At 61.5% G+C, this 25139-nt stretch overlaps 3 protein-coding genes across 9 annotated transcripts; 1 reads left to right on the forward strand and 2 right to left on the reverse strand.

Annotated features, from left to right (window-relative positions):
- Positions 1-441: 441 nt before the first annotated feature.
- On the reverse strand, positions 442-2395 carry SELENOM (selenoprotein M). Of its 4 annotated transcripts, none has more exons than XM_075516439.1 (5): positions 2163-2384; positions 2054-2089; positions 1917-1951; positions 1213-1291; positions 442-1144 (listed from the first exon to the last, which is right to left on the reverse strand). In XM_075516439.1, the coding sequence occupies exons 1-5, from the start codon at positions 2283-2285 to the stop codon at positions 908-910; spliced, it is 510 nt and encodes a 169-aa protein (XP_075372554.1). In that variant the 5' UTR covers positions 2286-2384; the 3' UTR covers positions 442-907. The 4 variants fall into 4 exon arrangements, with proteins under 4 accessions (XP_075372554.1, XP_075372555.1, XP_075372556.1 ...); XM_075516440.1 differs by having other exon boundaries at positions 442-1120; positions 2163-2367; XM_075516441.1 differs by lacking the exon at positions 2054-2089 and having other exon boundaries at positions 2163-2395.
- Positions 2396-5734: 3339 nt separating this feature from the next.
- Positions 5735-14524, forward strand: INPP5J (inositol polyphosphate-5-phosphatase J). 4 transcript variants are annotated; one of them, XM_075516056.1, is made up of 12 exons: positions 5735-6673; positions 7634-7744; positions 9276-9384; positions 10005-10121; positions 10192-10367; positions 10948-11059; positions 11449-11558; positions 11920-12109; positions 12342-12479; positions 12873-12965; positions 13205-13309; positions 13469-13658. In XM_075516056.1, exons 1-12 carry the CDS (start codon positions 5877-5879, stop codon positions 13526-13528), a joined length of 2118 nt encoding a protein of 705 aa, XP_075372171.1. In that variant the 5' UTR covers positions 5735-5876; the 3' UTR covers positions 13529-13658. The 4 variants fall into 4 exon arrangements, with proteins under 4 accessions (XP_075372171.1, XP_075372170.1, XP_075372168.1 ...); XM_075516053.1 differs by having other exon boundaries at positions 5737-6673; positions 13455-14524; XM_075516055.1 differs by lacking the exon at positions 12342-12479 and having other exon boundaries at positions 13455-14524.
- Positions 14525-14657: 133 nt separating this feature from the next.
- PLA2G3 (phospholipase A2 group III) lies at positions 14658-17632 on the reverse strand. Its single transcript, XM_075516057.1, has 7 exons — positions 17230-17632; positions 17018-17150; positions 16798-16932; positions 16109-16614; positions 15870-15999; positions 15590-15724; positions 14658-15361 (listed from the first exon to the last, which is right to left on the reverse strand). The coding sequence occupies exons 1-7, from the start codon at positions 17627-17629 to the stop codon at positions 15157-15159; spliced, it is 1644 nt and encodes a 547-aa protein (XP_075372172.1). The 5' UTR covers positions 17630-17632; the 3' UTR covers positions 14658-15156.
- Positions 17633-25139: the final 7507 nt, after the last annotated feature.

Genomic DNA, 25139 nt, shown 5'->3' on the forward strand with positions numbered 1-25139 from the left:
GCTGCCCCCAGGCCTGGTACAGGGAGAAGACCCCATGCTGCCACCAAGGTTGTGTGGATCCAGGTCTGCAGAAGGTGCAGCTGTGCCCTGCTCCCTTCCCAGCCGAGGACCAGATGTCCCCACTGGGCCAGTGCAGCCATTGGGCTTTGGCTCAGCACTGTGGGACCCACTTGTGGGCTCACGCCGATCCCCCTGCGCCCTGTGAGAGCAGCTCATCCCAAGCTGTGGTGCCCCATCCATCATGCCAGGGAGGGGGTGGCACAGCAACAGCACAGTTGCTCCGTGGGACTGTTTGTCAGCTTGCCAGCAGTGGCTGTGACCCTGCCATCCTCTCCAGCCTCTGCAAGCAGCTTTGGGGCACCCAGCTCCTCCCTGCACCCAGTAGAGTAGTGCAGGATACGCCCCACCGAGCCCTTCCTGGAAAGATGACACAGTGCAGCCGATTGTTCGCAAGGGCTTTACTACGGGCTCGATACGAGACAACCCTGCTGAGGTGTAAAGCCATACCCCCCCGGGGGCAGCTCTCCCACCTCCAGGACTCAGCACATCTACCCTCAGCACCTGGCGCTTTCTGCTGAGGGTTTCATCCTGTCCCACGCAGGTAGGATACCGCTGCCCAGTGCCGGGGGTCAGCTAAACCTCAGGGCATGGTGAGGGAGCACGAAGAATGCTGCTCCTCCTGGCAACGACAGGCACACGGGACCCCCGGGATATCCGCAGTGCCCAGGAAGGCAGGGGCTCAAGGCTGGAGCTGCTCAGGACATCCTCGGGCCAGAGGCTACACAGCACCAAGCAACAGCAGGGCACCTTCCCCACCCTGCAGCACCATTCCCAGCTGCTGTAACGCCCTCGTCCCCACGCACTGAGGACTGGCTGCAGGACCCTCTGCCGAGCACAGCACCCCTCACTAGAGGTCTGGGTGTTCTCCCTTGTCACGCTCAGGTGGGGTCTTGCCATCAGCGGCAGGAGCTTGGCGGGGTGGCAGGGTGGGCAGAGGCCTGGCAGGGGCAAACTGGAACTCCTCAGGCACAGGGGCATCAGGCGTCTCCTTGCGGTAGAAGCCCAGCTCCTGCACCAGCTGGTTGATCTCCTCCCGGGTCATGTCGCTCAGGGGGATTCTCTGCATACAGACAGGGATTGCAGCCTGGCGCCTATGGGGCACTGACCACCCCAGACCCTGCTGCGGCAGCGGGTGCCGTGCTGCCCACTTACCTCAAGCTCCTCATATTGGTGGCTGAGGAGCACGAGCTCAGGGTCAACACCGGGCAAGTGCTTCATCTCCAGGTTATGGCTGGGTGGTGTGTTAAGGAGCAGACAGTACTGGGCAGGCCCATGCAGCCCACCATGCTATCCCATCCTCCGTCACATCCCATTCCCTCCCATCCCATCCTATCCTCCATCTCATCCCATCCCATCCCATTCTGTCCCCTGTCCCAATGCATCTCATCCCCCACTGCATCCCATCCCATCCCATCCCATCCCATCCTGTCCCATCCCATCCCACCGCATCCCATCCTGCCCTGTCCCATCCCATCCTGCAACCGTCCTGTCCTCCACCCCTCATCCAATCCCATCCTCCATCTCATCCCATCCCTCAGCCCATCCCATCCCTCATCCTGTACCATCCTCTATCGCACCCCTCAGCCTGTCCCATCCTCCATCCCATCCCCTCCCACCCTCCATCCTCTCCCATCCCTCATCCTGTCTCACCCTGTCCTCCACTGCATCCTGTCCCATCTTCCATCCCATCCCGCCCAGTCCTGCCCTGTCCCATCCCATCCTCCACCCGTCCCATCCCGTCCCGTCCCATGTCACATCCCTCCCCCGCCGCCCGTCCCGCCAAGGGCCTGCGTCCGGGGAGGGCCGCACCGAGCGCTGCCCGCCGAGCAGGGCTGCCGCGGCCGGCCGGCGGGTACTAGAGGGGGATGTCCTGGGTGACGAAGGCCTTCACCTGCGGGCAGAGCGGGCGGCCCGGCCCGGCTCAGCGGCGGGGCGGCCCCGGCCCCGGCCCCGGCCCCGGCCCCGGCCCCGGCCCCCGCCCGGCGGCACCTACCTCCCTCAGGCGGTTCAGCCGTCACCCGCCGCAGGTCTGCGGGAGGAGACACCCCGTCACCCTGGCGGCGACCCCGCTGCCCCGCACCCCCAGCCCGCCCCGCACTCACCTCCACCTTGCCCCGGGCCAGGTCCCGCAGCTCGGCCCCGCGGAGCCGGGGGGGTCCCGGGCCGCCCCCCGCCGCCAGCGCCGCCACCAGCAGCGACAGCGACAGCGGCAGCGCCCGCAGCATCCCGCCACGTCACGGCCCGCGCGCGCGGAGTGCCCCGCCCCGGCGGACACGGGCACGCGCACGCAGACGGCGAGCGGCCGCAGCACGAGCAGGGACACACTGCGCAGACAGAGCGAACACAGCGCGCATGCGCAGTGCGAAGACCACGTACACGCGTGCACACATGCCCCCACACCCACCTCACACACACGCACCGCACCCCCCGCCAACACGCACACACCGCGCACTCACACACCACGAGCACACACGCCGTGCGCACACGCGCACCGTAAACACACCACGAACACATTGCGGACACCCCGTACGCACCCCCCCGCGCACACACGCATCCTGCACTCCCACACCCCATGCACACCCACACCACGTATACCTACGCCGCACACACGCACCACGAATGCACATACCACACACACACGCTGCACACACACGCACCCGAACACATACACCACGAACACCCACACTGGAAACACACCCACACCGCAAACGTGCATACACGCACTGCAAACACGCACTCGTATGCACACGTCTACACCACACACTGCAAACACACGCCCACCACACACTGAGGATGCACGCACAGACTGCACCCCCCCATACCTACTACAAACGCGCCATCCCTACACACACACACACACACACACACACACACTGCAAATGCAAACACACACAGACAGTGACGTGCACGACAGTGTGTGCACGCACAGCTGCCTGTTGTGCATGCAGACAATGGCACACAGCTGCATGCAGGCACAGCTGTGCATACTCACGCACCCTCCTGCACATACAGCTGCACACACACACACACAGCTGCATGCACAGAGCTCTGCATACACACAGCTATATGCAGTCCACACACCAGCGCACAGATGCAACTGCACACACACAGAGCCACAAACAGGCAGGCAGAGCTGCACACAGCTACCCCCACACACAACTGCTCACAGCATGCCTACGCCCAGGCGCATCAGCATACACAGCAATGCACAGAAACACACATACACCAGCGCACGCAGCCACACATACAACAGCATGCACACGCACACAAAGCTCTACATGTACACCCAGCTGCATGCACATGCACATGTACTGCACAGCCCAATTGCACGCACACACAACTGAACGCACAAATGGCTACCCATGCACAAAACAGCGTGCACCCCTGCACACACACACACAAACCACACACACAGCAGCTGCACACAAACACCTGCACACATGCACATCCCCCTGGTCACAGAATCACAGAGTCGCAGACTGGTTGAGGTTGGAGGCAGCTCTGGGATCCACCGGGTCCAATCCCCTGCTCAAGCAGGGCCACCTACAGCCAGTTGCCCAGGACCACGTCCAGACAGCGTTTGAATATCTCCAAGGATGGAGACTCCACAACCTTCCTGTACCAGGGCTTGGTCACCCTCACTGGGAAAAAGTGTTTCCTGACGTGCAGAGAGAACCTCCTGTGCTCCAGTCTGAACCCACTGCCTCTGGTCCTGCCACTGGGCACCAGTGCAATGAGCCAGGCTCTGTCCTCTCTGCACCCTCCCTGCAGGTATTTATGTAGGTTGATGAGATCCCCCTGCACTTCCTCTGCTCCAGGCTGGACAGTCCCAGCTCTCCCAGCCTCTCCTCATGTGCAAGATGCTCCAGTCCATCATCTTTGTGGTCCTTCATTAGACTCCTGCTGCTACATCCATGTCTATTGGACTTGCTCCTGAGAGCCCAGCACTGGACACAGCGCTCCAGGGGTGGCCTCACCAGTGCCTCCTCAACATCCCTTGACCTGCTGACAACACTCCTGATGCAGCCCAGGACACCACTCATCTTCTTTGCCCCAAGGACACACTGAACTCATGGTCAACGTGGTGTCCACCAGGACCCCCAGGGCCTTTTCTGCAGAGCTGCTTTCCAGCCAGGTGGCCCCCAGCATGCCCTGGTGCCTGATGTTGTTCCTCCCCAGGGCAGGACTTTGCAATTCCCCTGGTTGAACTTCATAACGTTCCTGCCAGGCCATTTCTTCGAGCCTGTCCAGGTCTCTCTGGATGGATGCACGACCCCCTGGTTTATCAGCCACTCCTCCCAGTTTGGTGTCATCTGCAAACTTGCTGAGGGTGCACTCTGTCTCATCATCCAGGTCAGTAATGAAGATGTTAAACAGGACTGGACCCAGTATTAACCCCTGGGGCACACCGTAGTTACTGGCCTCCAACTAGATCTTGTGCCACTGACCACCACCCTTTGGATCCAGCCATTCAGCCAGTTTTCAGTCCACCTCATCTGCTCATCCAGCCCGTACATCAACAACTCTCTAGGAGGACCTGATGGGAGACAGTGTCAAAGGCCTTCCCGAAGTCCAGGTAGACAACGTCTACTGCTCTCCCCTCATCTGCCAGGCCAGTCACTTCATCACAGAAGGTGGTCAGGTTGGCCAAGCAGAACTTCCCCTTGGTGAAGCCATGCTGACTCCTCCTGATGACTTTCTTGTTATGTGCCTGGCAATGATTCCCAGGAGCATCCCTTCCCAGGGGTGGAGATGAGGCTGACTGTCCTCTAGTTCCCTGGGTCCTCCTTCATGTCCTTCCTGAAGACAGGAGTGACATTTGCTCTCCTCCAGTCCTTTCCCAGTTGCCATGATTGATCACAGATTATTGAGAGTGGCCTTGTGATAACAGGAGCCAGCTCCTTCAGCACTCGTGGGTCCATCCCACCAGGGCCCAGGGACCTCGTCCTCTTCCACCAAGATCCTTTTCCACATTGTGCTCCGGCCTCCCTGGGGCTCTGGGGCTCCCGAGGGCTGGTCTTGCTGGTACAGGCTGAGGTGTAGGAGCTGTCCGAGACCTCTGCCCTCTCCGAGACCTCTGCCCTCTCCACACCCTGTGTCACCAGCTCCCCCGTCTCCTTCAGGCACACACAAGCACCTGAGGTGCACCCCTGCACACTTTCACAACTGCCTGTACAAACAGCTGCACGTGAGCATACTGGCACCGCTGTACACAGGCGCGGCACTAGGCACAGGTATGCACGCAGCTGCAGCTGCACCCATACAGCTGCACAAGCAGCCCCATAACCAGCTGCACACACAGCACCTCACGCAGCTGCCCGTCGTGTGCGTGTGCACTGACAGCTACAAACACACCCACAACGGTGCACATACATACAGAGGTGCACAATGACACAACAGTCACAGTGGTGCGCGCACAGTCGTACACACAAAAACGCACACATGCTCACAAGCACAAGGGCAGGTGTGCACATACAAGCGAAGATGTGCACATGCAAGGCTAGATGTGCACGCGCAAGGGCAGCCGTGCACGCGCAGGGGCGGCCCCGCACGCCCCCCCGGGGCTGTCCCCTCCCGGTGCCCATCGCGTGCGCGCGCTCCGCTCCTCGCGCCGGCGGGTGGGGGGACAGAAGAGGAGGCGGGGCACAAGCTGTCACGTGAGCGGGGCGGTGGCAGGTGCGCGCGGGGCGGGGCGGGCGGCGGCGGTGTCGCTCCTGCCGCTCCTGCGCCTTTAAGGCGCCGCGCAGGTGGCGGGGGGCGCTGACATCGGGGGGCGCGCGGCGGGGCCGGGCCGCGCTCGCTCGGGTCTCCCGCCGATGGAGCCGGCCCGGCGCGGCAGCGCGGACCAGGGCTCGGCCGCCGCCTCGGGGCTCCGCCCTGGCCCCCCGCGGGGCCCCGCGCCCGCCGCCTCCCCCGCGCGGCCGGTGCCCTTCGGCCCCGGGGGCTCGGCGCGGCCCCAGCCCGACGGCGGGGCACCGGCGGCTCCGTTCTTTGGCGGCGGTGCCCCGGGAGCCCGCAGGAGCTCCCGGCCGGACGCCGCCTGCGACCTGTTCCCCTACGGCTGCCCGCGGCCCGGGGGAGTACAGCGCGGCGGGCCCGAGGAGCGGGTCCCAGGCCGGGCTGCCCAGCCCCTGCCGCTGGAGGTCGGCCGGGCCCAGCCTGAGGGGGCGGGCGGGCCCCACGCTTTGCCGCTGCCGGCCCTGCTGCCCCCCAGCCCGGGCGCCTCGCCGGCCCGCCCCGCCGGGCCGTCCCCGGTGGCGCCCGGGCCGGCGCCGGGCCGGCCTGCCTTCCCCGAGCTCGGTCCCTTGGAGCATGCCGCCCCCGGGAAGCCGCTGCCCGCCGAGCGGAGGGAGATGCTCCCCAAGGCGGAGTCCAGCGATCACATCTCGGCCTGGGCGGGCTCCTCGCCCAGGGCCGCCAGCCTGCCAAAAGCTGTCTCCAGCGAGTTCATCGCCGGCGGGCGGGTGGGCCTGTCCAAGCCTGCGGCCCTCTCCAAACCGGAGCCGGAAGAGCTCTCCCTCTTCGGGAGGTCTCTCGGCCTGCCAAGCTCCAGTGACTCTGGTGACGTGCTCCTCGGCTGCTCGGGAAGGGTCCCAGAGGATGGCTCGTTCCGGTGAGCGGGTGTTGCTGTGGGGGGAGAGCAGCGGGGAGCGATGCTGGGCCGAAGCTGCCCTTGCTGTGAAGCAGCGAGCGAAGCCTCCTGTGGGCTGGAGTTGCCCCTTCCTTCCTCTTGTGGGTGGTGTTCAGCTGGAGGAGATTTGGGGTGAGGGGCTATGGACAAGGAGGGTTAACGGGGTGGAGCAGGATGCCCAGTGCCTGCTGTCAGCGTTCAGGGGACTGGGTGCTGCACAGAGCGGTGTGTCAGAGGCACAGGCTGTGGAGTGGCTGCCATCTGCCCCTGCTGTCCCTGAGCTCTGGAAATGGTGTGGCACTACCCTCCCTCCCTGTTGAAACGTACCCCCTGTGACTGAGGCTCGTCCTAGTGATGCTGGAAGAGCCCGCTGGCGCATGCTGCGTAACAGCATTAATGTGTTGTGACTGATGGTGGCTTTGCACTGGTGAAGGACACTGCTTCAGGGCTTGCAGTGCTGCTGTCACATGCGATGCCCCGGCCTTTGGGCCTATCCGTGCTCTGGGGCAGACTCGGGGGGCTGAGATCCAAGTCCTTTTCCCCAGGAGCCTGAGGGATGCATGATTCCTGGGGAAGGGAGGGGAAGCGGTTTTCTGGGGACACCCTGTCTCGCAGGCTGCCTGCTGTGCCAGCCTGCCTGTGTCAGTTGGCGGTGATGAAAATGAGGGCTCTTTATGCTGGTTTCTAGAATTTCACCAGGGCTTGGGTTGCAGCGGGGCTTGCCATGCACCAAGGTGCAGACCCTGGGGGAATTTAGGGGCAAGGACCCATCTCCCTCAAACAGGAGTTAAGGACCTGGCGTATGTGCCCTGGCTAAGCCTCAGCTGTGGCCACTTCTGTTGCAGGCAGAGAGCTTCCTTGGTGGAGCTGGGGGCTGAACAGGTGGGACAGGGAACACCTTTGAGCCCCAGTGTTAGCCTGTTCTTCCTTTGTCCTCCCAAGCATCACAGTGGTCACCTGGAACGTGGGCACAGCCATGCCCCCAAATGATGTGACATCCCTGCTGCACCTCAACACGGGCGAGACAAATGATGCGGATGTGATCGCCATTGGGTAAGAGGATGAGGTGCAGGGCCCTGTCCCCTGCCTGGCCATGTCCCTTTTTGGGGGATCCCCATAGCCCTGGGGGGCGGGGAATGGAATTGCTGCAGCCCCATCCTCCCTGGGGCATGGTGATCAGGGAGGGGTGTGCATCTCAAGCAGTGAAATATTGGAAAAGGTGATGGAGAATCAACTTCTAGTAAAATGGGAGTGCTAAGAGGAACTGAAACCCTTGAATCCTGAGTAGCCTTGAACTCTCGAAGAGCCTGTAGCTGGCTATGCTGTGTAGAGACGGGCCTTGGCGACCACTGCTCTTGCCGTGAGGCCTGGCAGTCTTGGGGTCAGGTCTGTAGAGGCATTTAACTCGCCTGCCAGAGCCCTCTGGGAGCGTTTTCCTCGTGTCAGCTTTTGCCCATGGTATGCAGGCCTCAAGGGCACAAATCTGCTGTTCTCTCACAGCTGGATTGGCTCTGTGCCCCTGGCAACACTTAACTGCTGGCAAGGCAGCGCCGTGTTGGTGTGGTAAGGCTTTATTGGTGTGGCTGGCAAAGCAAACTCTGCCAGAGTCTAAGGGAAAAATGGTCCCTCGAGGTTTGCTGCGGTGTGTGTGGATTCCTGCTAAGACCAGGGACATGCTGCCTTTGTACAGGGAGCGAGAAGCAGCCTCTGCCCGTGGGCGTGAGGTGGAAGAGCTGGATCTGCCTCCAGGAGGCTCCCAGGGACTCCCCCAGTGCTCTTCGCCCCAGGGAGGGAGCGGTGTAAGGCTGAGGCTGCTGGAGGTATGATGCTGCGTTGGAGCCAGTCTCCTGGTCCCCTTGGCCTTGTGGGCCAGTGGGATGGGGCTGTGGAGGTAGACCCAAGCCTGGATGGATGGGGCAGGGCATGTAGCTGACAGCAAGGCACTTGCCGGGACTGTGTCCTGGCCAGGGCAGGGTGTCCTGCTGCTCCCCACCTCCAGGGCATCTCTGCCTGGCTGGATCCTTCTTCTGATCTGTGTCTTTGTGCCCTGAGCACTTGATATTTTTGGGCAAGACATTTCTTGATTCTGCCGTTCTCTTCGGACTTCTCCTTCCCTCTCTTCACTAATTGCTGGGCTGGGAGGACCATTATTAACCTTCCATTTGCTGCTGCTCTGCGCTTGGTGGCTAGGGTGCATCTGGACACCCTGTGCTGAAGTACTGGTGAGACTTGGCTTCTCTGTAGAGACCAATGCAGCTGAAATGTCCTGTAAGCCCCTCTTGCACCTAGAGATAGGCTTTAGACTGCTGCCCAGCCCTTTGCAGCTGAACTGCTGTTTTGAAAAGGTCCAAGACCTCATGGGTTCAGGGCCATTTGTGCCTTCTGCTAGCACATGGCCCAGCATCGCTGGCGCAAGGATATGGCTGGTTTGTGCTCTAAACCCAGGGTCCTCCCTTGAACTGCCCTTCCTGCCCTGGCCCTCCTCCCCAGCACTGTGCTTTGGCACCTCTCCCAAGGAGCTCTTGCTAGCTGGGACACGGACACCTTCCTGGTGTGGCTGAGGGACCTGTCCCTTTCCTCCCAGGCTGCAAGAGGTGAACTCTAAGATAAACAAGCGCCTGAAGGATGCCCTCTTCACAGATCAGTGGAGTGAGCTCTTCATGGATGTGCTGAGCCCCTTCCACTTCATCCTGGTAAGGAGGTCCCACAGGGGCTGGGCAGCTGGTGTTCCCTCCCTGCCTGCCAGGCAGGTGGACCACAGGGAGGGAGAGTTGGACTGCAGGTATGGAGGGAGGAGGTGCCATGGGAGAGCTGGTTGGAGGGGCAGCCTGCTAGAGGGACAGCCTGCAGCCATCCAAGCAGTGCGTGGGGGCTGACCTGAGGGCTAGCGGTGCGTCTTGCCAGTGTGCTGTCTAGCTTGTGCCACCCTACTCCCTTTCCTGTGCCTTAGGCTTCCTCTGTGGTGCTTCCGGGACACTTTTTGTTGCCTGCTGCATTGCACCAGAGCGAGGAGGTGAATGTGGGAAGCCTGTGCTTCTGGCAGCAGCCTGTGGGTCCCAGGGCAGGTTCAGCTCCCCACGGCACTTGCCCCAGCGTGTGGAGCCTTAGCATTGCTGGGCTTATCTCAACTGTCAGTATTCAGGAGGGTGTGCATAGATCTCTGATCTAAATGTGCTGTTAGTCATCTGCAAGATGGGGGGTGTGCAGTGGAGGGAGGTGCTGCCCCTATGGCCTGGAGGTGGGAAAAGCTGTCCCTGTCCCTACAGGCTCTGCTGTGACTACCATCCTGCTTCAGCCCCTGCTCCCATTCCAGGTCAGCACAGTGCGGATGCAAGGTGTGATCCTACTAGTATTTGCCAAGTACTACCACCTCCCCTTCCTGCAGGACATCCAGACAGACTGCACGAGGACAGGGCTGGGAGGCTACTGGGTAAGTGTGGCCCCAGGGGAAGTGGCAAGGGCCTGGCTTCCCGAGGAGTCATGGGATCCTCTTGGTGCAGGGCAACAAGGGTGGGGTGAGCATTCGTCTCTCCATCTTCGGCCACATGGTCTGCTTCCTGAACTGTCACCTGCCAGCACACCTGGAGAAGGCAGAGCAGCGCAAGGAGGACTTTGCCACCATACTGCACATGCAGCAGTTCGAGGGGCGTGCGGCCAGCGGCATCCTGGACCATGAGTGCGTACCCCACCACCTTGCTCTCCAGTCTGGGCCAGGGCTCTAGTGCCAGCCCCTGTCCTTGACTGCCTCCAGGTAGGGTCTGGGGTCTGTCCCCTGAATCCTAGCACAGCTTGGAGATGGGGTGTTGCCTGCAGAGCTGCAAAATTTTCTGTGGCCTGGTGGGGTAGGTGTTAAGAGGGGTTCTTGGTCTCCCCTGAGGCACATCCAGGCCTGGTGCAGCTCCTGCCATACTGGTGCTGTTGAGGTTTGGGACTGGTGAGGTGGAGGGCCCAGCTGTGCCCCAGTGTCTTGGCTGTGTGGTCTGACTCTGGTAGGTGCCTCATGGTGGAAATTTCCACCCTCAATTTCTGCCCAGGGAAGTCAGGCCTGTTTGGTGCTTGGTCCTACCTGAGGAATCCTGGCAGGGCTGGCAGCTGGCCAAGCTGTTGGCCGAGTGCTGACATGCACTGGTGCTCCTGAGAGTGCCTGTGCTGCAGGCTGAGGCTGCCCACAGGCTGAGGATGTTTTCCCCCTGCTGTGCTGCCCGGCTCTGGTAGCCTCGGCCCTTCCAGCCCGTTGCCCTCCCTCCCACCCCCAGCCTCGTGTTCTGGTTTGGGGACCTCAACTTCCGCATCGAGAGCCTCGACATCCGCTTTGTGAAGTATGCCATCGACAGCAACATCCTGAGCCAGCTCTGGGAGAAGGACCAGGTGAGAGGGATGGGCATGCTGCAGAGCCTCAGATGGGCTGTGAGTGGCATTCGGCTCTTGCCAAAACTGCCTGTGCAGCTGTGTGACAAGGCAAGTCCCCTTGCTGCCCATGGGGCACAAAGGGCCCTGGCTCTGTGGGGAAGGGGCAGCACAGTCCCAGGATGGTCTTTATGGGAGCTGGGCATACGCTTCCTTTATCAGTGGAAGAGCTGGGGGCATTGGGTCTATGGACTTGCTGTTTGCATGGCATGGACAAACCCCGAGAGCTGTGTGGGACTGGCAGCAATGGGGCAGGGATGACTCTGCTGAGGGTGGAGAGGTCTCGGGGGCTTGCAGAGGAGTCTGGCCATGGAGGCTGTGTGCTCCCCGGCCTGCTCGCTTTCCCACAGCTGAATATTGCCAAGAGCACCTGGCCTGTCCTCAGCGGCTTTCAGGAGGGACCCCTGAACTTTCCACCCACCTTCAAGTTCGACGTGGGCACCAACAAGTATGACAGCAGGTAGGAGAGCAGAGCTGAAGTGTGTGCTGGGCCTGGGAGTGGGTGGCATTGCTGAGGGATGCAAGAGTGGTGGGGCTCAGAGCCAGGGCAGGTGCTGGTGCCAGTGGGGCAGCGGCTGATGCTGGTGCAGATGGATTGGGGGAGCCATGCTGGGGTGGGCATGGGCTGGACTGGGGACAGCAGGCTGGGACACAGCTGTTGTGCTGGTGCCAGCACGGGTCTGTCCCTGCAGCCGCACTGAGCTGTGTGCCAAGACAAGCTGCATCCTCTGCCCGCGTGTGCTGTAGTGCCAGGGGAAGGCAGTTTAGGGTGGAGCCCACTGCCCTCTGCCAGGCAAGAGATGCCCCTCTGTGCCCTGCAGTGCCAAGAAGCGAAAACCTGCCTGGACTGACCGCATCCTCTGGAAGATCAAATCTCCCAGTGTTGGGCTTGGTACGGGCGGGTGCCGGCCCAGCCGTGGCGTCCTGTCGGTGAGCCAACTCCGCTACTGCAGCCACATGGAGTATACCGTCAGCGACCACAAGCCGGTAGCTGCCATCTTTGCAGTGCAGGTGAGCACCATCCAGGGCCACTGGGCACACAGGCAGGAGCTACAGGGGTGAGATGCCCAGTTAGTGTATGCAGCATATGATGAGGTGTGCAGGGCTTATTTTATTTTTGTTTGGCAAGCTCTTGCCACTGTGGCTGTGGGCTGCTGGTGGTGTATGTGTGAGGGCTCAGCCCTAGATGGGTGCCCTGGGCTCTCTTTGGCATGCCCTTGCTCACCATGTATGTGTCTGACAGTTTGCTTCCAAGGCAGACAAGCCCCCGGTTGAGATTTATGTGGCTGATGAATGGAGCAGGCCTGAGCAAGCAGTTGTCAGGTACAAGATGGCTGCTGGCTTCCACCGGAGCTCCTGGGACTGGATAGGACTCTACCGGGTAGGGGCTTGGGGGCTGCTGGGGCTGGAGGGAGTGGGAAGTACTGCACAGTACTGTGGGGTCCCTTCTGAGCTACCCCCCACCAGCAGACATGGGTGCATGGCATGGACCTGTGCTCTCTCTTCCCCTGGGACGCCCTGGCAGTTAGCAGCAGGATTTGTCCCCCTGCTTCAGGAGGTTCAGATCAAGCATTTCCCTCTTCCTCCTGCTCTGTGGGCCCCACAGGGTCCAAAGTCTGGCACTCCCAGGGGGATGGGGGCCAGGGCACTGCTGGTTGGGTGCAAGGCAGCTCTTGGTGCCCCTGTGCAAGGAGAGGGGGCTGAGTGAGAGGAGAGCTAAAGTAGGGCTGATGTTCCCCCACTCACCTGTGTTCTCCCATGTACATGCACACAGGTGGGCTTTCGACATCCTAAAGACTATGTGTCCTATGTCTGGGCCAGGAGTGATGATGGAGAGCGCTGCCTAGAGAAGCAGCTGTGTGCACAGGTGAGCTGAGGCTAGCCCTGCTGTCTTGCTGGGGACAATGGCCCCTTTGTGGCCCTGATGGGGCAGGAGGGCACCTCCTTATTGCTTTGTGGTGAGCCTTGGGCAGGCCCACTGTGCTGGCATCAGGGATTTCTGCTCTCAGCTGGGGCTGGAGCTATCTGTGGGGCTGGAGCTATCTGTGGGGCTGGATGTGGCCTGGTGCCCAGCCCTGGTGCCTATCAGCTCTCTCTGGACTGCAGGTGATGTTCTCAGAGGAGGCACTACCCAAGGGGAAGGGCGAGTACATCCTTGGATACTACAGCAACACCTCCAGCAGCATCGCTGGTGTGACTGAGCCCTTCCAGGTCAGCATGGCCAAGTGGTGAGGGTGAGGGGCTGAGGGAGGCAAGGGGGATGTGTGTAGGGGTGCTTGGCTGGAGGAGGCCAGCTGCTGTGGTGCCCCACAGCCCCCTGTGAGGATCAGCCAGCAGTGCTGATGCAGGGGTGCAGATCTCCCTGCCCAGGTCGGAGGAGGGCAGCAGTCCCACAGACAGCTCGGGCAGCAGCTCAGAAGAGGAGGATGACAGCACACTTGTCCTGCTGGCCCCCAAATCCCGTAGCCCCAGCCCAGGCAAGATGAAACGGCACCGGAGCCGAAGCCCCAGCCTGGCCAAGTTCCAGGGCCTCATCCTGCGGCCATCAAGCCGGGACAGGGGTACAAGCCGCAGCCCTTCACCCCAGAGCCACCGAGGCCTCCCTGGGGACATCCCTACCATCCACCTGCCCCAGGAGGAGCTGTGGTGCCATGGAGCCAAAGCCAAGGAGCCAGGGCGGGCAGCTGACTGCCAGGAGGGCAGCTCCTTCTACCAGACTGTGCTGGAGCAGGGTGGCCCCCGGCGTGTCTCTGCTGACAGCTCCCTGGCCAGGGCTGACCCCAGGAACCTGGGCCTGCTGCCTGCGCTCCGCCTGGAGATGATCGACCAGGCCACGGGCTGGCGGAGGGAGAGCGTGGACCAGGGCTACCCCTGCAGGAGGATGAGCCCCACCAGCCCCCCAGGCTGCAGCACCTCCCCAAAGGAGGGGAGTAGCCCCCAGGAGCTGGACAGCCATAGCTGTGCCATGGGCCGCTGATGCAGCAGCCCCCTCCCTCCTCCCTGTAGTGTGCTTGCTGTGTGCTTTCCTCTGCCACTTTCCTGCGGAGACACCCCACTCCCTTATTTATTGCAGTAACTCCTCATCCCTGTTGTGTGCCTGGCAGGTAGGGGCTCCCTCTACTCCCCCCAGCCTGAGCTGCTGCCCCAGCCCTGGTAGGGCTGGGAAGTGGCACAGGGGAGGGCAAGGCTGGTCTAATGCAGTGAGGGGGAGCCCCTTGTGAAATTCAAAGTGCAAGGCCCTTCCATCCTATGGGAGTGCTGGCCTTGCACATGAGGTGGGACGGGAGGCCAGGGCAGGGCTCTGGCAGCAATGGTGATGGGCACAGAGTGAAGACCACCCCAGGGTACCCCTGAGATTGAAGCTAGCTCCTCCCTGCTCTGTGCCTTAGCCTTGGATGTAGTGCAAGCAACAAAATAAACCATCCTGCCCACCCCAGCTGCACTGTGCTTACTGCAGGGGGGCAGGATCAGCTGCTGGTATGGGGGCCACAGTGTAAACAAGGGGCAGCAGACTCATCCCCAGCACCACACACCTGGGGTCACCACAGGTGACCACCACACACCTTTTATTTATCTTCTGCTGCACACAGGGACTGACCCCTTCCCCAGGGCACAGCCCTAGGCCTGCCCCCAGCTGCTGCCCCCCCACCTTGCTCCAGGACTGGGAGTCAGCCCTCCCTGTGCTCTGCCCACCTGCACTCCCTCCCACCCTGCCTGCAAAAGTGGGCCAGGCTCACCACACTGCTCAGGCCCCACAGCTGAAAGGGTACAAATCGAGGGGTGGGGGGCTCACATCCCCCTGCCCCAGGGCACAACAGGGAAGGAAGATGGTGGGTTTCCCCTTTCCCAAGCCCTCCTATTCCTTTCCCCTTGCTTTGCTGCTCACAGATGGCAGCCAACAGCTCCTTGAGAGGCTTCTCAGTTTCCTGTGCCTGCCCCAGCTCCATGCAGCCATGTTCAGTGCCATCCTTTGTCTCAAGGACCAGAAATCAAGCAGCTCCACTTCATGGCTGCTGCACAGCACATCTTCCTCCACACGAGGCAGTGCTTCTCAGGCATCATCGGGGCACCGCATGGTGCCAAATGCCCAGCTTCTGCTCCAAGGCCAGCCTCAGGCATCGTTCATAGAGAGTGCCACCACTGTCCTGTGTTTTCCAGTCTGGATGCTCAGCCTTCGAGGTCACATGCAGAGGACCCCAGTGCCTCAGGGTCTTTTTGAGATGCTGTGCAGGTACTAGTACAGCCCGGGTGGCTGTGATACAGCTGCTGGAGAAGCAAAGCTGTGAGCATCAGTGTAACACTGCAGCACTGACATCCATTGCTTTCCACCCCAGCCCTGCTCGTGGCACAGCAAAGCAGGGAGCAATGCTTGCAATGCCAGCTTCACGCCAAGCCTGCAGGACAGTACTCAGCCCTGCCAAGGCATCCCTCCTGCCCACGCAGGGTAGGAAGTCCCATGCACGCCATGTTCCCTTGACCCTCTGCACTTACTTGTGCTGTGGCCCCTTGCCCGGGCCACAGTTAGTAGGCAGCTCCAGAACAAAGCAGTCCGTGGCAATGTGGTCAGCCAGGACACCCACTTCTATGTCATTACGGTCCCTCACCCTGCGCAGAAACCTTGCCAGCCTGCGGGCACCGGAGGGCACCAGTCAGCAGCTGCTGGCCAGGGTGGGCATCCTGCTGGGTCCCACCTGATCTGACCCAAACCATCTGGACACAGTGCCCTGTGGTGGTGGGACCCCCCCCCCCCCTTTTCCTCCTGGACACGCACCTGCGAGTGCAGTTGCAGTGGAAGAGCGTCCGGGTGTCCATGTTGTGCAGCTGGTACTTCACCTCACGGGGTGCAATCCGGTGCTCGCACTTATCCAGGTGCTTGTAGCACCTGCACAGCCTGCCTGGGCCTGAGGACAGCAGGGCAGTGAGGGGCACCTCCCGGCACACGACCTCAACGGGCTGAGGCCTCGGGCCACCCCAGCTCTGGTGCACGCTCTGGCCGCAGCACCGACTCACCCTGCTGCCTGTGCCCCTCCACGGCAGGCGCAGGGGTGGCTCCGCTCCGCTCCGCGGCCGGGCTGGATCCGATGCTGCCATCTTCAGGGCGGGCTGCGCAGGCAGGGTGTGCGGAGCCCCCAGCCCCTTGCTGCGCTTCTCCCAGCGCTCGCCTTCCTCCAGCAAGGTCCTGTTCCAACACGGTCATTGCTGTTGGGGGGCCGGGCTCCAGCCCCCACTGCGCTGCTGGGTGCCTGGCTGTGGGCTCAGCCTTGTCCCTGGCGGATGCAGGGGTCAAGGTACCTGGGCCCCACAGCTCCTGGGCTGTCGCAGGTCTCCGTGCCTGGTGGAGCCCGGGGTTTTGCCCCAGTCCCTGTCGGAGCCGCTTGCGCCCTGCCCTAGAGGACTTCCTTCCCTTGGCCGGGGGCTGCACAGCAGGGCTGCCAGTCTCCTCTGCAGGCAGGCTGTAGTGGTACTGACTCTGCTGCATCATCCTGGCCAGGGGTACTACACCATAACGCTGACACCTGGGGACACCACGTGCCGTGAGGTCCCGCGCACCAGCCCTGCCACGGCCAAGCTGTGCTCTCCTTCCAGCCGGTGGGGCCGGCAGGCAAGGCAGGGCACACTCGGGGCCGCAGCAGGAGATGCACCCAGCCGTGGGGCTGCAGCAGCGGGCTGAGGCAGGGGGCACCCGCCGGGGCACTCACCCTCCCCACCAGTGCCACTGGACGCACTCCTCACTCTCCTCCAGCACGAAGCACGGCACCTCCAGCAGATTGAAGAAGGTGACGCCGATGATGTTGGAGATGGTGTCGTTGAGGGCCAGCAGGCACTGCCGGAACCTGCGTGGCAGACGGGGGCGGTGAGCGGCCCGGCGGCCCCCTGGTGCGTCCCCCCCGACCCGGCCCGGCCCGGCCCCCGGCACACCTGGCGTCGCAGTCGCAGTGGGAGACGGTGTGCAGGCGGTAGTTGCGGATGCCGTAGTTGAACTGCAGCGCCGTGATCTGCGCCGAGCACTGGTCGTGCTCCCGGCAGCACCGGTCGGGGCCGCGGAAGAGACCTGTGGGCAAGCGCCAGTGAGCACGGCCCCGCCGGGACGATGGGCTGTGCCCGCCCGCCGCCCCCGCCCGCCCCCGTACCCAGCTCGCTGGCGTTCCCCGCCGAGTCACCGGCTCCGCACCACAGCGTGCCCGGCAGCGTCCAGCCCCGACGGCGGCGGCGCCCTCCCGACGGCGCGGGGTCGGCGCAGGCGGCGCGGCGCCGCCAGAGCGCGGCCAGGTCCCGCTGCAGCGCGGCACCGGGGGCGGCAGGCGGGCGGCGGGCGCAGGCGGCTCGGAAGGCGCGGGCCAGGCGCGGGTCGCGGCGGGCCCAGCAGGCGCGGAGGCGGCCGGGACCGGCCCAGGAGCTCTCCACCAGCGCGGCCGGGCCGGGGCCGCCGCCGCTCAGGAAGGCGACGTAGCGCGCGCCGCCGGCGCCCGCCACCCCCCGCGCGCACACGGCACCGCCGGGCCAGGCGCGCGCGCGCGCACACACCACCATGCAGACCAGGAGCGCCCGCGCCCACATCCCGCGGCGCGCGCGCCCGCCCCCCGCGTCCGGCTTTAAGCCCGCTCCCGGCGGCGGACCCAGCGCTGATTGGGCCGCGCCGCTCCGCGCCAGCCCCGCCCCGCCCCGCCTCGGGGAAGGCGAGCGGGGGCGGCGGGATGCAGCCAGTACCCCGCCCGGGCACCCCCCTCCTGTGCACCCTGCCTGTGCACCCCTCGCCCCGGCAACTCCGCTCGTGCAACCTCCCGTGCCAGGCACCCCCGTGTCAGACTCCCCCCCGGCCGTGCACCCCCCATCCCGGGCACCCCTTGTTCACTCCCTGTCGCCTTGTTCACTCCCTGGGCGGGTACCCCGTCCCATGCCCCCTCTGCCCATGCACTCCCTCCCTGGGCACCCCCCACCTGGAGACCCCCGGGACAGGCACCCCCCGCCCTGTGCGAGGCAACCCCAGCCCTGTGCCAGTGCAGAACCCCCGGGAGGGCACAGGGGCACGTTGCGTGTGTCTGGGTAGGGGTGTGTGTGCAGGTATGCGCAGGTGTGTGCACACCTGCCTTGCGCATGCGTGTACCACTCTCCGTGTGTGTGTGTCTGCGCGTGCAGGTGCCTGTGTCCCATGCATGCCCAACCATGTGCATGCACCTGCACGGGGTGTAGGCATGTGCGCGCACATGGACGCTGTGTACGGTACAGGTCACGGAGCCATCGTCCTGTCCAACCCCTGCTGAAGCTGCCTCACAGTCCAGGACTGGGTCTGGTTGGGTGTTGAGTATCTCCAAGGTTGGAGACTCTACAGCCTCTCTGGGTACCCTGTGCTAGTCCTTGACCTTCATAGTACAAAGGTGTTTCCTGACTTTCAAAAGGAACCTCCTGTGTTCCAGTTTGTGCCTGTTGCACGTTGTCCTGTCACTGGGCACCACTGGGAAGAGCCAGGCTCTGTCCCCTTTGCACCCTACCTGCAGGTATTTCTATACATTAATAGGATCCCCCTAAACTTCCTCTGCTCCAGGCTGAGCAGACCCAGCTCTCGCAGCCTCTCCTCATAGGACAGATGCTCCAGTCCCTTCACCACCATCATGGCCCTTTGCTAGAGTCACCTCAGCAAGTCCATGCCTTGCCCAGGTGAGCCCAGGCTGGAGAGGACACAGCAACGCAGACCCCCGGTGCTCCTCTCCCCTGCCCTACTGGCAGCACCCTGCCAGGTGCAGCTGAGGCTGCTGGGTGACCTCTGGCATGAGGACACATCCCTGGCTCCTGCTCAGCCAGTGCCCAGCAGGACCCCAAGGTCCGTCCCCACAGAGCTGCTTTCCGGCTGGTGGCACAGCCTGTGCCGGTACATTTCCCACCTGGGAGCCAGGATCTCTCTCCCCTGGAAATACCCCGGGAGCATGGCTGGGCTGCAGGGCAGTGCTCACCCCCCCCACCCCACATTAGGACCCTGGTGCCCCGGGGGAATGTTGCTCAGGGTAGCCGGTGGGTCCGGGAACCCCCATCCTGCTGCATTGCTGCTGCATGCCAGAGGGATGCCGGCCCTGCCCCGGAGAAGTTGCCCACCGGTGTCCAGCCTCACCTCTCTCTGCCGAGTGGGAGCCAGAAAGGGGCTGGAAAGGGAAGGAAGGAAGCAGAAAGAGCCACCATGATTCCTGTGGTGCAGCTCATGCTTCCAGAGCCAGCCTGGGGTTTATTTACTTGCCCAGGATGATGCTCTGCCCTGCTGGGGTTCTGCGTGCTGGGGCGTGAGGGGGGGGGACAGTTTGTGGAACCCCATGCACCTGGGAGTGCTGCAGGGCAGCCGGGGGCTGGCAGACAGGGTTTGGCAGCAGAGCCTTATCTCATCTTATCAGGATTTCCCTAACAGTGTGGACAGAGGCCAACGCCACAGACAGTGCAGAGTCCACTCTGCAGCTGTGATATGGCTGCCGTGTGCCACCCGTGACATCGCCTGAGGTGTCGCAAAGGTCTCCCAGCTGCTGTGTCACCTGGCAGGGCCACCTCTAGGCTTGCGTGGCCCCTGCCCCGTGGAAAGACATTTCCACCTTGGAGGCTCTGCTCACCAAGCGGGATGGGGGGCTGGCATGCTGGTGCTGGGGAAGGGCTCTGCTAGGGGATACCCTGGCCCCAGGGGAACCAGCCTTCAGCAAGCCCTCCTGCTGCGGGCTCTGCCACACTGCACTGCACTCCTGTCCCCTGCACCCCCAGTGCAGCCGGGGCTGCCCCATGCCAGGGCTGTGCTCGCAGCCCCGTGGGGGCCCCACAGGGAGAGGCCCATGCTGGCAGCACAGCGCAGCCTTGGCTGCCAAGTGTGTAAGCACGTCAGGGACTCAGGACCCAGTTTGGGTTTGTCTGGAAGATAACAGGGGATAAGGAGGGATGCTCGGTGGTCCGGCCTTGACCCCACCACAAGCAGCCAGTGGGGGGGTATGTGGCTGGCCCTACGCTGCAAAGCACCCCACTATCTAACCAGGTGACTGCTGCCGGCTGCTGGGTGAGACTGGGGTCTGGCCGGCCAGGGTGCGGGGCTGAGCCCTGGGCTGCCTGTCCTGATGAGCGGCACCGTGCAGGCCTGTGCCTGGCTCTGCTGACGTGGCTCAAGGTCACAGGCAAGGCCGGCTCAGGGCTGAGACGCCAAGGGCTCAATCTGCCTAGACTGCCTGTGCTGCTGCAGGGCTCGGGGCACCACTGAGCCTGCAGTGGGGGAGCACTGGGCTCTAGCAGAGATGCCAGCAGCCAAGGTCCCGTGCAGTGAAGGTGGCCAGTGGGTCCTGGGCTGGGTCAGCAGGAGTGCAGGGATGGGCTGGTGAAGCGATTCTCCCCCCTGCTCTGCACACCACATCCCATTTGGGGTTCCCTAGTACAAGAAAGACATCACATGCTGAAGCGAGGCCTGTGGGAGTACTGAGCTGGTCAGGGCTAGAGCTGGGCTTCCTTGGGTGGGAGGAGGGGAGGAGAAGTGCGACCTTATCCACCCTGAACTTCAGGTCCTGGCAGGGCTCGTTCCTCCTCCCTTTGCATCCCCAGGCCAGCACAGGCATCTGGGTGATGCCTCCTATGGGGTTGTCCTGCAGGCAGGGGCGTGATGTCTGGACTGTGCGGGTGACTGCCAGGCCTGGGGCCTTGTCCATGTCCTAGAGCTGACACATCCCTGGCTGCCCCCACATCCAGCCTTGCCCTTTGCCCCAGCCAGCTGGCAGCGCTGGCTTCCCGCAGCGTGCAGGTGTGCGAGCGTGTGTACCATGCATGCTGCCAGCCGCGTCCTGCTCATGTCCCCATGGGAGAGGCACTAGTGGATGGGGGACACAGCTCTCCCTGCTCTGGAGAAGGGGCTGTTACCCTGCCGGGGGCCAGAGGAGCCAGAGCCAGAGGAACCTGAGCTTTTCCCAGTGCAAGCAGGGAGGGGAGCTGGCTCTGCAGAGCCCTAGACAACCCTAGCCAGGTCCTGCATGTAAACACCGAGTGGCTCAAGGACCACCATGGGACACTGCCCTTGGTGTGGGGCATCCATGGTGGTATTGCATAAGGAATTCCTGCAGTACTGGATGCAAGCCTTTCTGCTTTCCACTACTCCAAGCTGAAACTTACAACTTTGTGGAGATAAAAAGAAGAAAGGATGAACACACATGTCCATCCTGTTCAGTAGGGCATCCAGGGCATCCATGGCTCTGGACACGGAAGGCAGAGCAGAAAAACAACTTCTTTATGTGACCAAATCTCTTCTGAATGTTGGAAGCCAAAACAAGAGCTGGAGCGAGTGAAGGGATGATGCAGTTATTTCACACGTGAGCTGAGGTTATAAATTCAACCAGCTTCTAGATGCAGGGGAGACTCTTGAGGGCTGCTGTGGACTCTGCCATGCACCCACAAGTCCCTCCATCCCCCACTGGGACATGGTGGGTTGGCACTCCTCAGCTGGCAGCCAACACCACCTCTGCTTGGATGCCACCACATCCGTCACCCACCTGTGCCTAGGAGAGCATGGGTCGAGCCATGCCTCCATGTCACATCTTTGTCCCACCTGTGTCTCCTCCTGGGGCACCAAGACCCCACACCGGGGCCACTCTGTCATGCTTCTGTGGGCACCCTCAGCACACAGAAGCCAGGAGTGCCCCCAGCACCTCCACCCCAGTCCACTGGATCAACGTGGCTGGGCTGGCAGGAGCAGAGCTCAGTCTTTCCATCAGCTGGTGGCACTGGGATGTGGTGAGAGTCAGGCTCTTCTCCTGCTTTTGTGGCATCTGTCTGCTCCTTGGCTGCCACCTGGGACCAGGGGCAGGGGTGGTGGGCTCAACTTGCCTGTGCCCTGCAGCCCTGGCTTGAGGGGAGAGCACTGTTTCAGGCTGGGGTTGCACTGGTGTCCATGGGTGCTCAGCCCACCCTGGGCAAGGACAGGCAGGGCATGCTCTGCCTGCACAGCCAGACCCACGTGCCCGGCCCCAGGCCCTGGGGAGGCTGCACTGGGGTCAGGATGTGGCGTGTACTCGGACTCCCTTAAAGAAAGGGCCATCCCTCTAGAATATATTTTCTAATATAGGTTTATGGGGGAAGGGATTAAAAAGGGGAGATTATCTTCTCTCTTGCAATTGCTAGACCCTCAGTGCAGAAGCTGGACTGGCTCCATCAGCTATTTTCAGTGCAAGTCTTGGCTGCAGAGATGATTGGGAGTCAGATCAGGCTCCATGGTCATCTGTGGGTCCTGCAGCTCACAGGAATCCTCTCCTGCCCCTAGTCCCCAGCCAGCAGTGCAACCTCCTCAGGGCCTTTTCCAAGGGTCAAGGAACACCCTGAAGGTCCTGGGCAGCCTGGTCCAGGTGACCCTACTTGAGCTGAGGACTAGACGATCTCTACCCTCAGCAAGGTGGTGTGCCAGGCTTCTGGAGTTGCTTCCAGCAATAACCAACCATGATCTCTGTTAAACCGCCATGCCTATAAGAAAATACAGAAAGCCCCAAGACATAAGAAAAATGAAGAAGAAAACTACCCCAAAACTTCCCCAAGACACACAGGTTCCTTGTAAGAGGTCAGATCCTGATGCTAGGAGGAAATTCCCACCACTTTCTGCTTTCCCTTAGCCCCTAGGTAATTCTCAGTGCCATTGTGTACTTGGGAGGTGCCTCATTTTACTGCCCTGGTGAACGCCTTCCTTTAAATTATGGGAACTACCTAGAAGGAAGCAGCTCTACAAGGAGGAGCTGGTACCTGGCTGATACATATCACTGCACTTCCAGGTGAAGGTCGGGTAAGTGATGAGTCAGCAGGACCTGGGTTGACCAACAGCATGAGGAGCAGCAGCTCAGAAGCAGCGACCCACTTGTCAGCATGTGTTGAGGTTTGGCAGAAATCATGTGGGCTGGCAAGCTGGAGAGCAGAAAAGGTCACAGGGTTGGGGCATTTCTGGAAAGCACAGTCTCCTTTCTTTTGGTGTCCATGGTAAACCGTGTGCTGGTATTTTCATCCCTTTGGAAATGAGATGAAGGGATCAAAGCAGCTCAACAAGACAAAAAATTCCTGCATGCTTCAGGTTTGCTTAATATTGTGTATGTTGGATCTGACTGTGAGCTTCTACAATTGATGGGGAGGTTTGGGTGCCTACAGCAGGAAGTGTTGTATTGTGCTAGGTGAATCATTAAACTGCAGAATAAGGCTAACAGGTCACAGCATGCATGTCTGCATTACTCCCAGCATGGGCAGAGTCCAGGCCGGCTGTGCAGCCAGCTCCACCTGGAGCGCAGCAGCCTCGTGGGGTCCTTCTGCTGGCAGGGCCGCAGCCTGTCTGCCCTGGACTGCAGCCATCCATGTCACGTCAGCATTGTCATATGGCTCAGCAAAGGGGTAGCGAGTGCAGACAAGCCTAAAAGCTTGAGGTTTCCTCCTTGAACCCCACACATCTCCTGATAAAGCCAGTTTCCCCAGTTTTGGTAAAGGAAGTAGCCATATTCAGTTGGCCTTGGGCCCCAGGGGATTTCTCCTTCCTGCTAGAGCTGAGTCTGGTGCAACCAGACCCTGGGCTTCTCCTGGCTCAATCCAATGAAATGGTTGTTGCGGTTCCCATTTGTAGGTCCATCCTAGAAACAAGGCAGATACACACAGGCACACAATTTCTACAGCAATTTCTATAGAGGGTGAGGCTGAGGAACAGCCACACCACAGAGCCTCCAGAGAAGAAGCTGCTGATGTTTACCAGCAGCAGGATGAGGCCAGCTGTGTCCAAGGGTGTTAAAGGGTGTCAGCAGTGACAGAGCAGGGCAGTAACACAGAGCAGCGATTCGTAGAGTGAGCCCCGGGGCCCAGAGACAAGGTGACATTGCCGACACAAGGGATTGTGTGAAGGGGACCAGGGCTTGGGAGCTTCCTTGTCCCTGGCCAAAGACGGTGTCCTGTGCCTGTGCTGCCGTCAGCGATGGTAGCACCAAAGTTTCATGAGCAGCAGAAGGAGCCCATGGATGGGGAGCAAACCTGGCCTAAAAAACCACCGAGTTAATTAGCAAATCCAGCTGCTCTTCCAGAAATCTGCTATTGCCATATCCCTGAAGAAAGGGCAAGTGCTGGTCAGAAGGTGGCTTGTTTTTGGTTTTGATACTCACAGCACCTCCAATGTTGCTTTAATTCATCCTGGTGTTCATGTCAGTCAACTTGGAGGGCCAGGGCAGCTTCACAAGCTCTCAGGCCTTGGGACTGCCTTTACCACTGTGGCCACACCACATGCACAGTCACCCTGTAACCTCCCACGCTCTGGGGCCAACAGTCACCTCTTCTGTGCTCTGTGCCAGAGGTTCTCCGGGCAGGCAGAGACAAGGACTGATTTCTGTCAGTCTCTTTTGGATTCACACCATGGTCAAAGTGGAACTGGCTATTTTTCTTGGAAAGCACAAATAAAAACCCGGGAGGAGCCCCACGAGCATTGCAGTGCACCTCCATCCCACACAGATGTTAAGTCAGGGTTATGTACTGGTGTGGTCTTCCTAATTCTTATCGCACAAACACCACCCTGATTACTCAAAGACGGAGAATTTGTGAGAAGGCACAGTTCCTTCTCACTCATAGTTCCACATTTCACACACATTTCAATTAGTGATGATGCACTACCTGTGAGAGGCCAGGTCCTCAGCTGAGAGTGGGGACTGAGAGCAGAAACAGCAACTCTGACAGAGGAGACCAACACTCCGCTTTTATTGCATGCACGGCTGGGCAGCAAGTGGCGGCTCGTCCTGATGGAGCATCACGCCTGCAGCCTTTCCAAGCAGGCCATGTTTTGCACAGGGCAGAAGACCCACAGGTGACCTAATGCATGGGAGGTCCTCGAGGTTCCCCTGCCAACCTGGCACAGGGAAGAGAGGTGGTGGGATGGAGGGCACAGCTGGACTCCTGGTCCTGCAACAGCAGGGAATCTCTGGCCAGAAATGACCCCGAAGAACCCTAGCAAGGATCCGTGCTCAATGCTGCAGAGGAAGGCGAAAAACCCCTGGGGACCTGTGCCAATCTGCCCAGGGGGAAAAAAACTCCTTCCTGACCC

The sequence above is a fragment of the Mycteria americana genome, chromosome 13, assembly GCF_035582795.1.
Source record: "Mycteria americana isolate JAX WOST 10 ecotype Jacksonville Zoo and Gardens chromosome 13, USCA_MyAme_1.0, whole genome shotgun sequence".
Classification (NCBI taxonomy): Eukaryota; Metazoa; Chordata; class Aves; order Ciconiiformes; family Ciconiidae; genus Mycteria; species Mycteria americana.

Bases quoted from the DNA above. Each gene is read 5' to 3' on its own strand.
- SELENOM (XM_075516441.1), bottom strand. From the start codon at position 2,285: ATGCTGCGGGCGCTGCCGCTGTCGCTGTCGCTGCTGGTGGCGGCGCTG. The intron at 1,952-2,162 runs GTGAGTGCGGGG...CTCTGCCCGCAG, and splicing joins TGGCCCGGGGCAAGGTGGAG to GTGAAGGCCTTCGTCACCCA. The intron at 1,145-1,212 runs GTAAGTGGGCAG...CATAGGCGCCAG, and splicing joins ACCAATATGAGGAGCTTGAG to GCTGCAATCCCTGTCTGTAT.
- PLA2G3 (XM_075516057.1), bottom strand. From the start codon at position 17,629: ATGGTGGTGTGTGCGCGCGCGCGCGCCTGGCCCGGCGGTGCCGTGTGC. The intron at 16,000-16,108 runs GTGAGTCGGTGC...TGCTGTCCTCAG, and splicing joins GGAGGGGCACAGGCAGCAGG to GCCCAGGCAGGCTGTGCAGG. The intron at 15,725-15,869 runs GTGCGTGTCCAG...CGGTGCCCGCAG, and splicing joins CACTGCAACTGCACTCGCAG to GCTGGCAAGGTTTCTGCGCA.
- INPP5J (XM_075516053.1), top strand. From the start codon at position 5,877: ATGGAGCCGGCCCGGCGCGGCAGCGCGGACCAGGGCTCGGCCGCCGCC. The intron at 11,559-11,919 runs GTAGGAGAGCAG...TGTGCCCTGCAG, and splicing joins ACCAACAAGTATGACAGCAG to TGCCAAGAAGCGAAAACCTG. The intron at 12,480-12,872 runs GTAGGGGCTTGG...ACATGCACACAG, and splicing joins ACTGGATAGGACTCTACCGG to GTGGGCTTTCGACATCCTAA.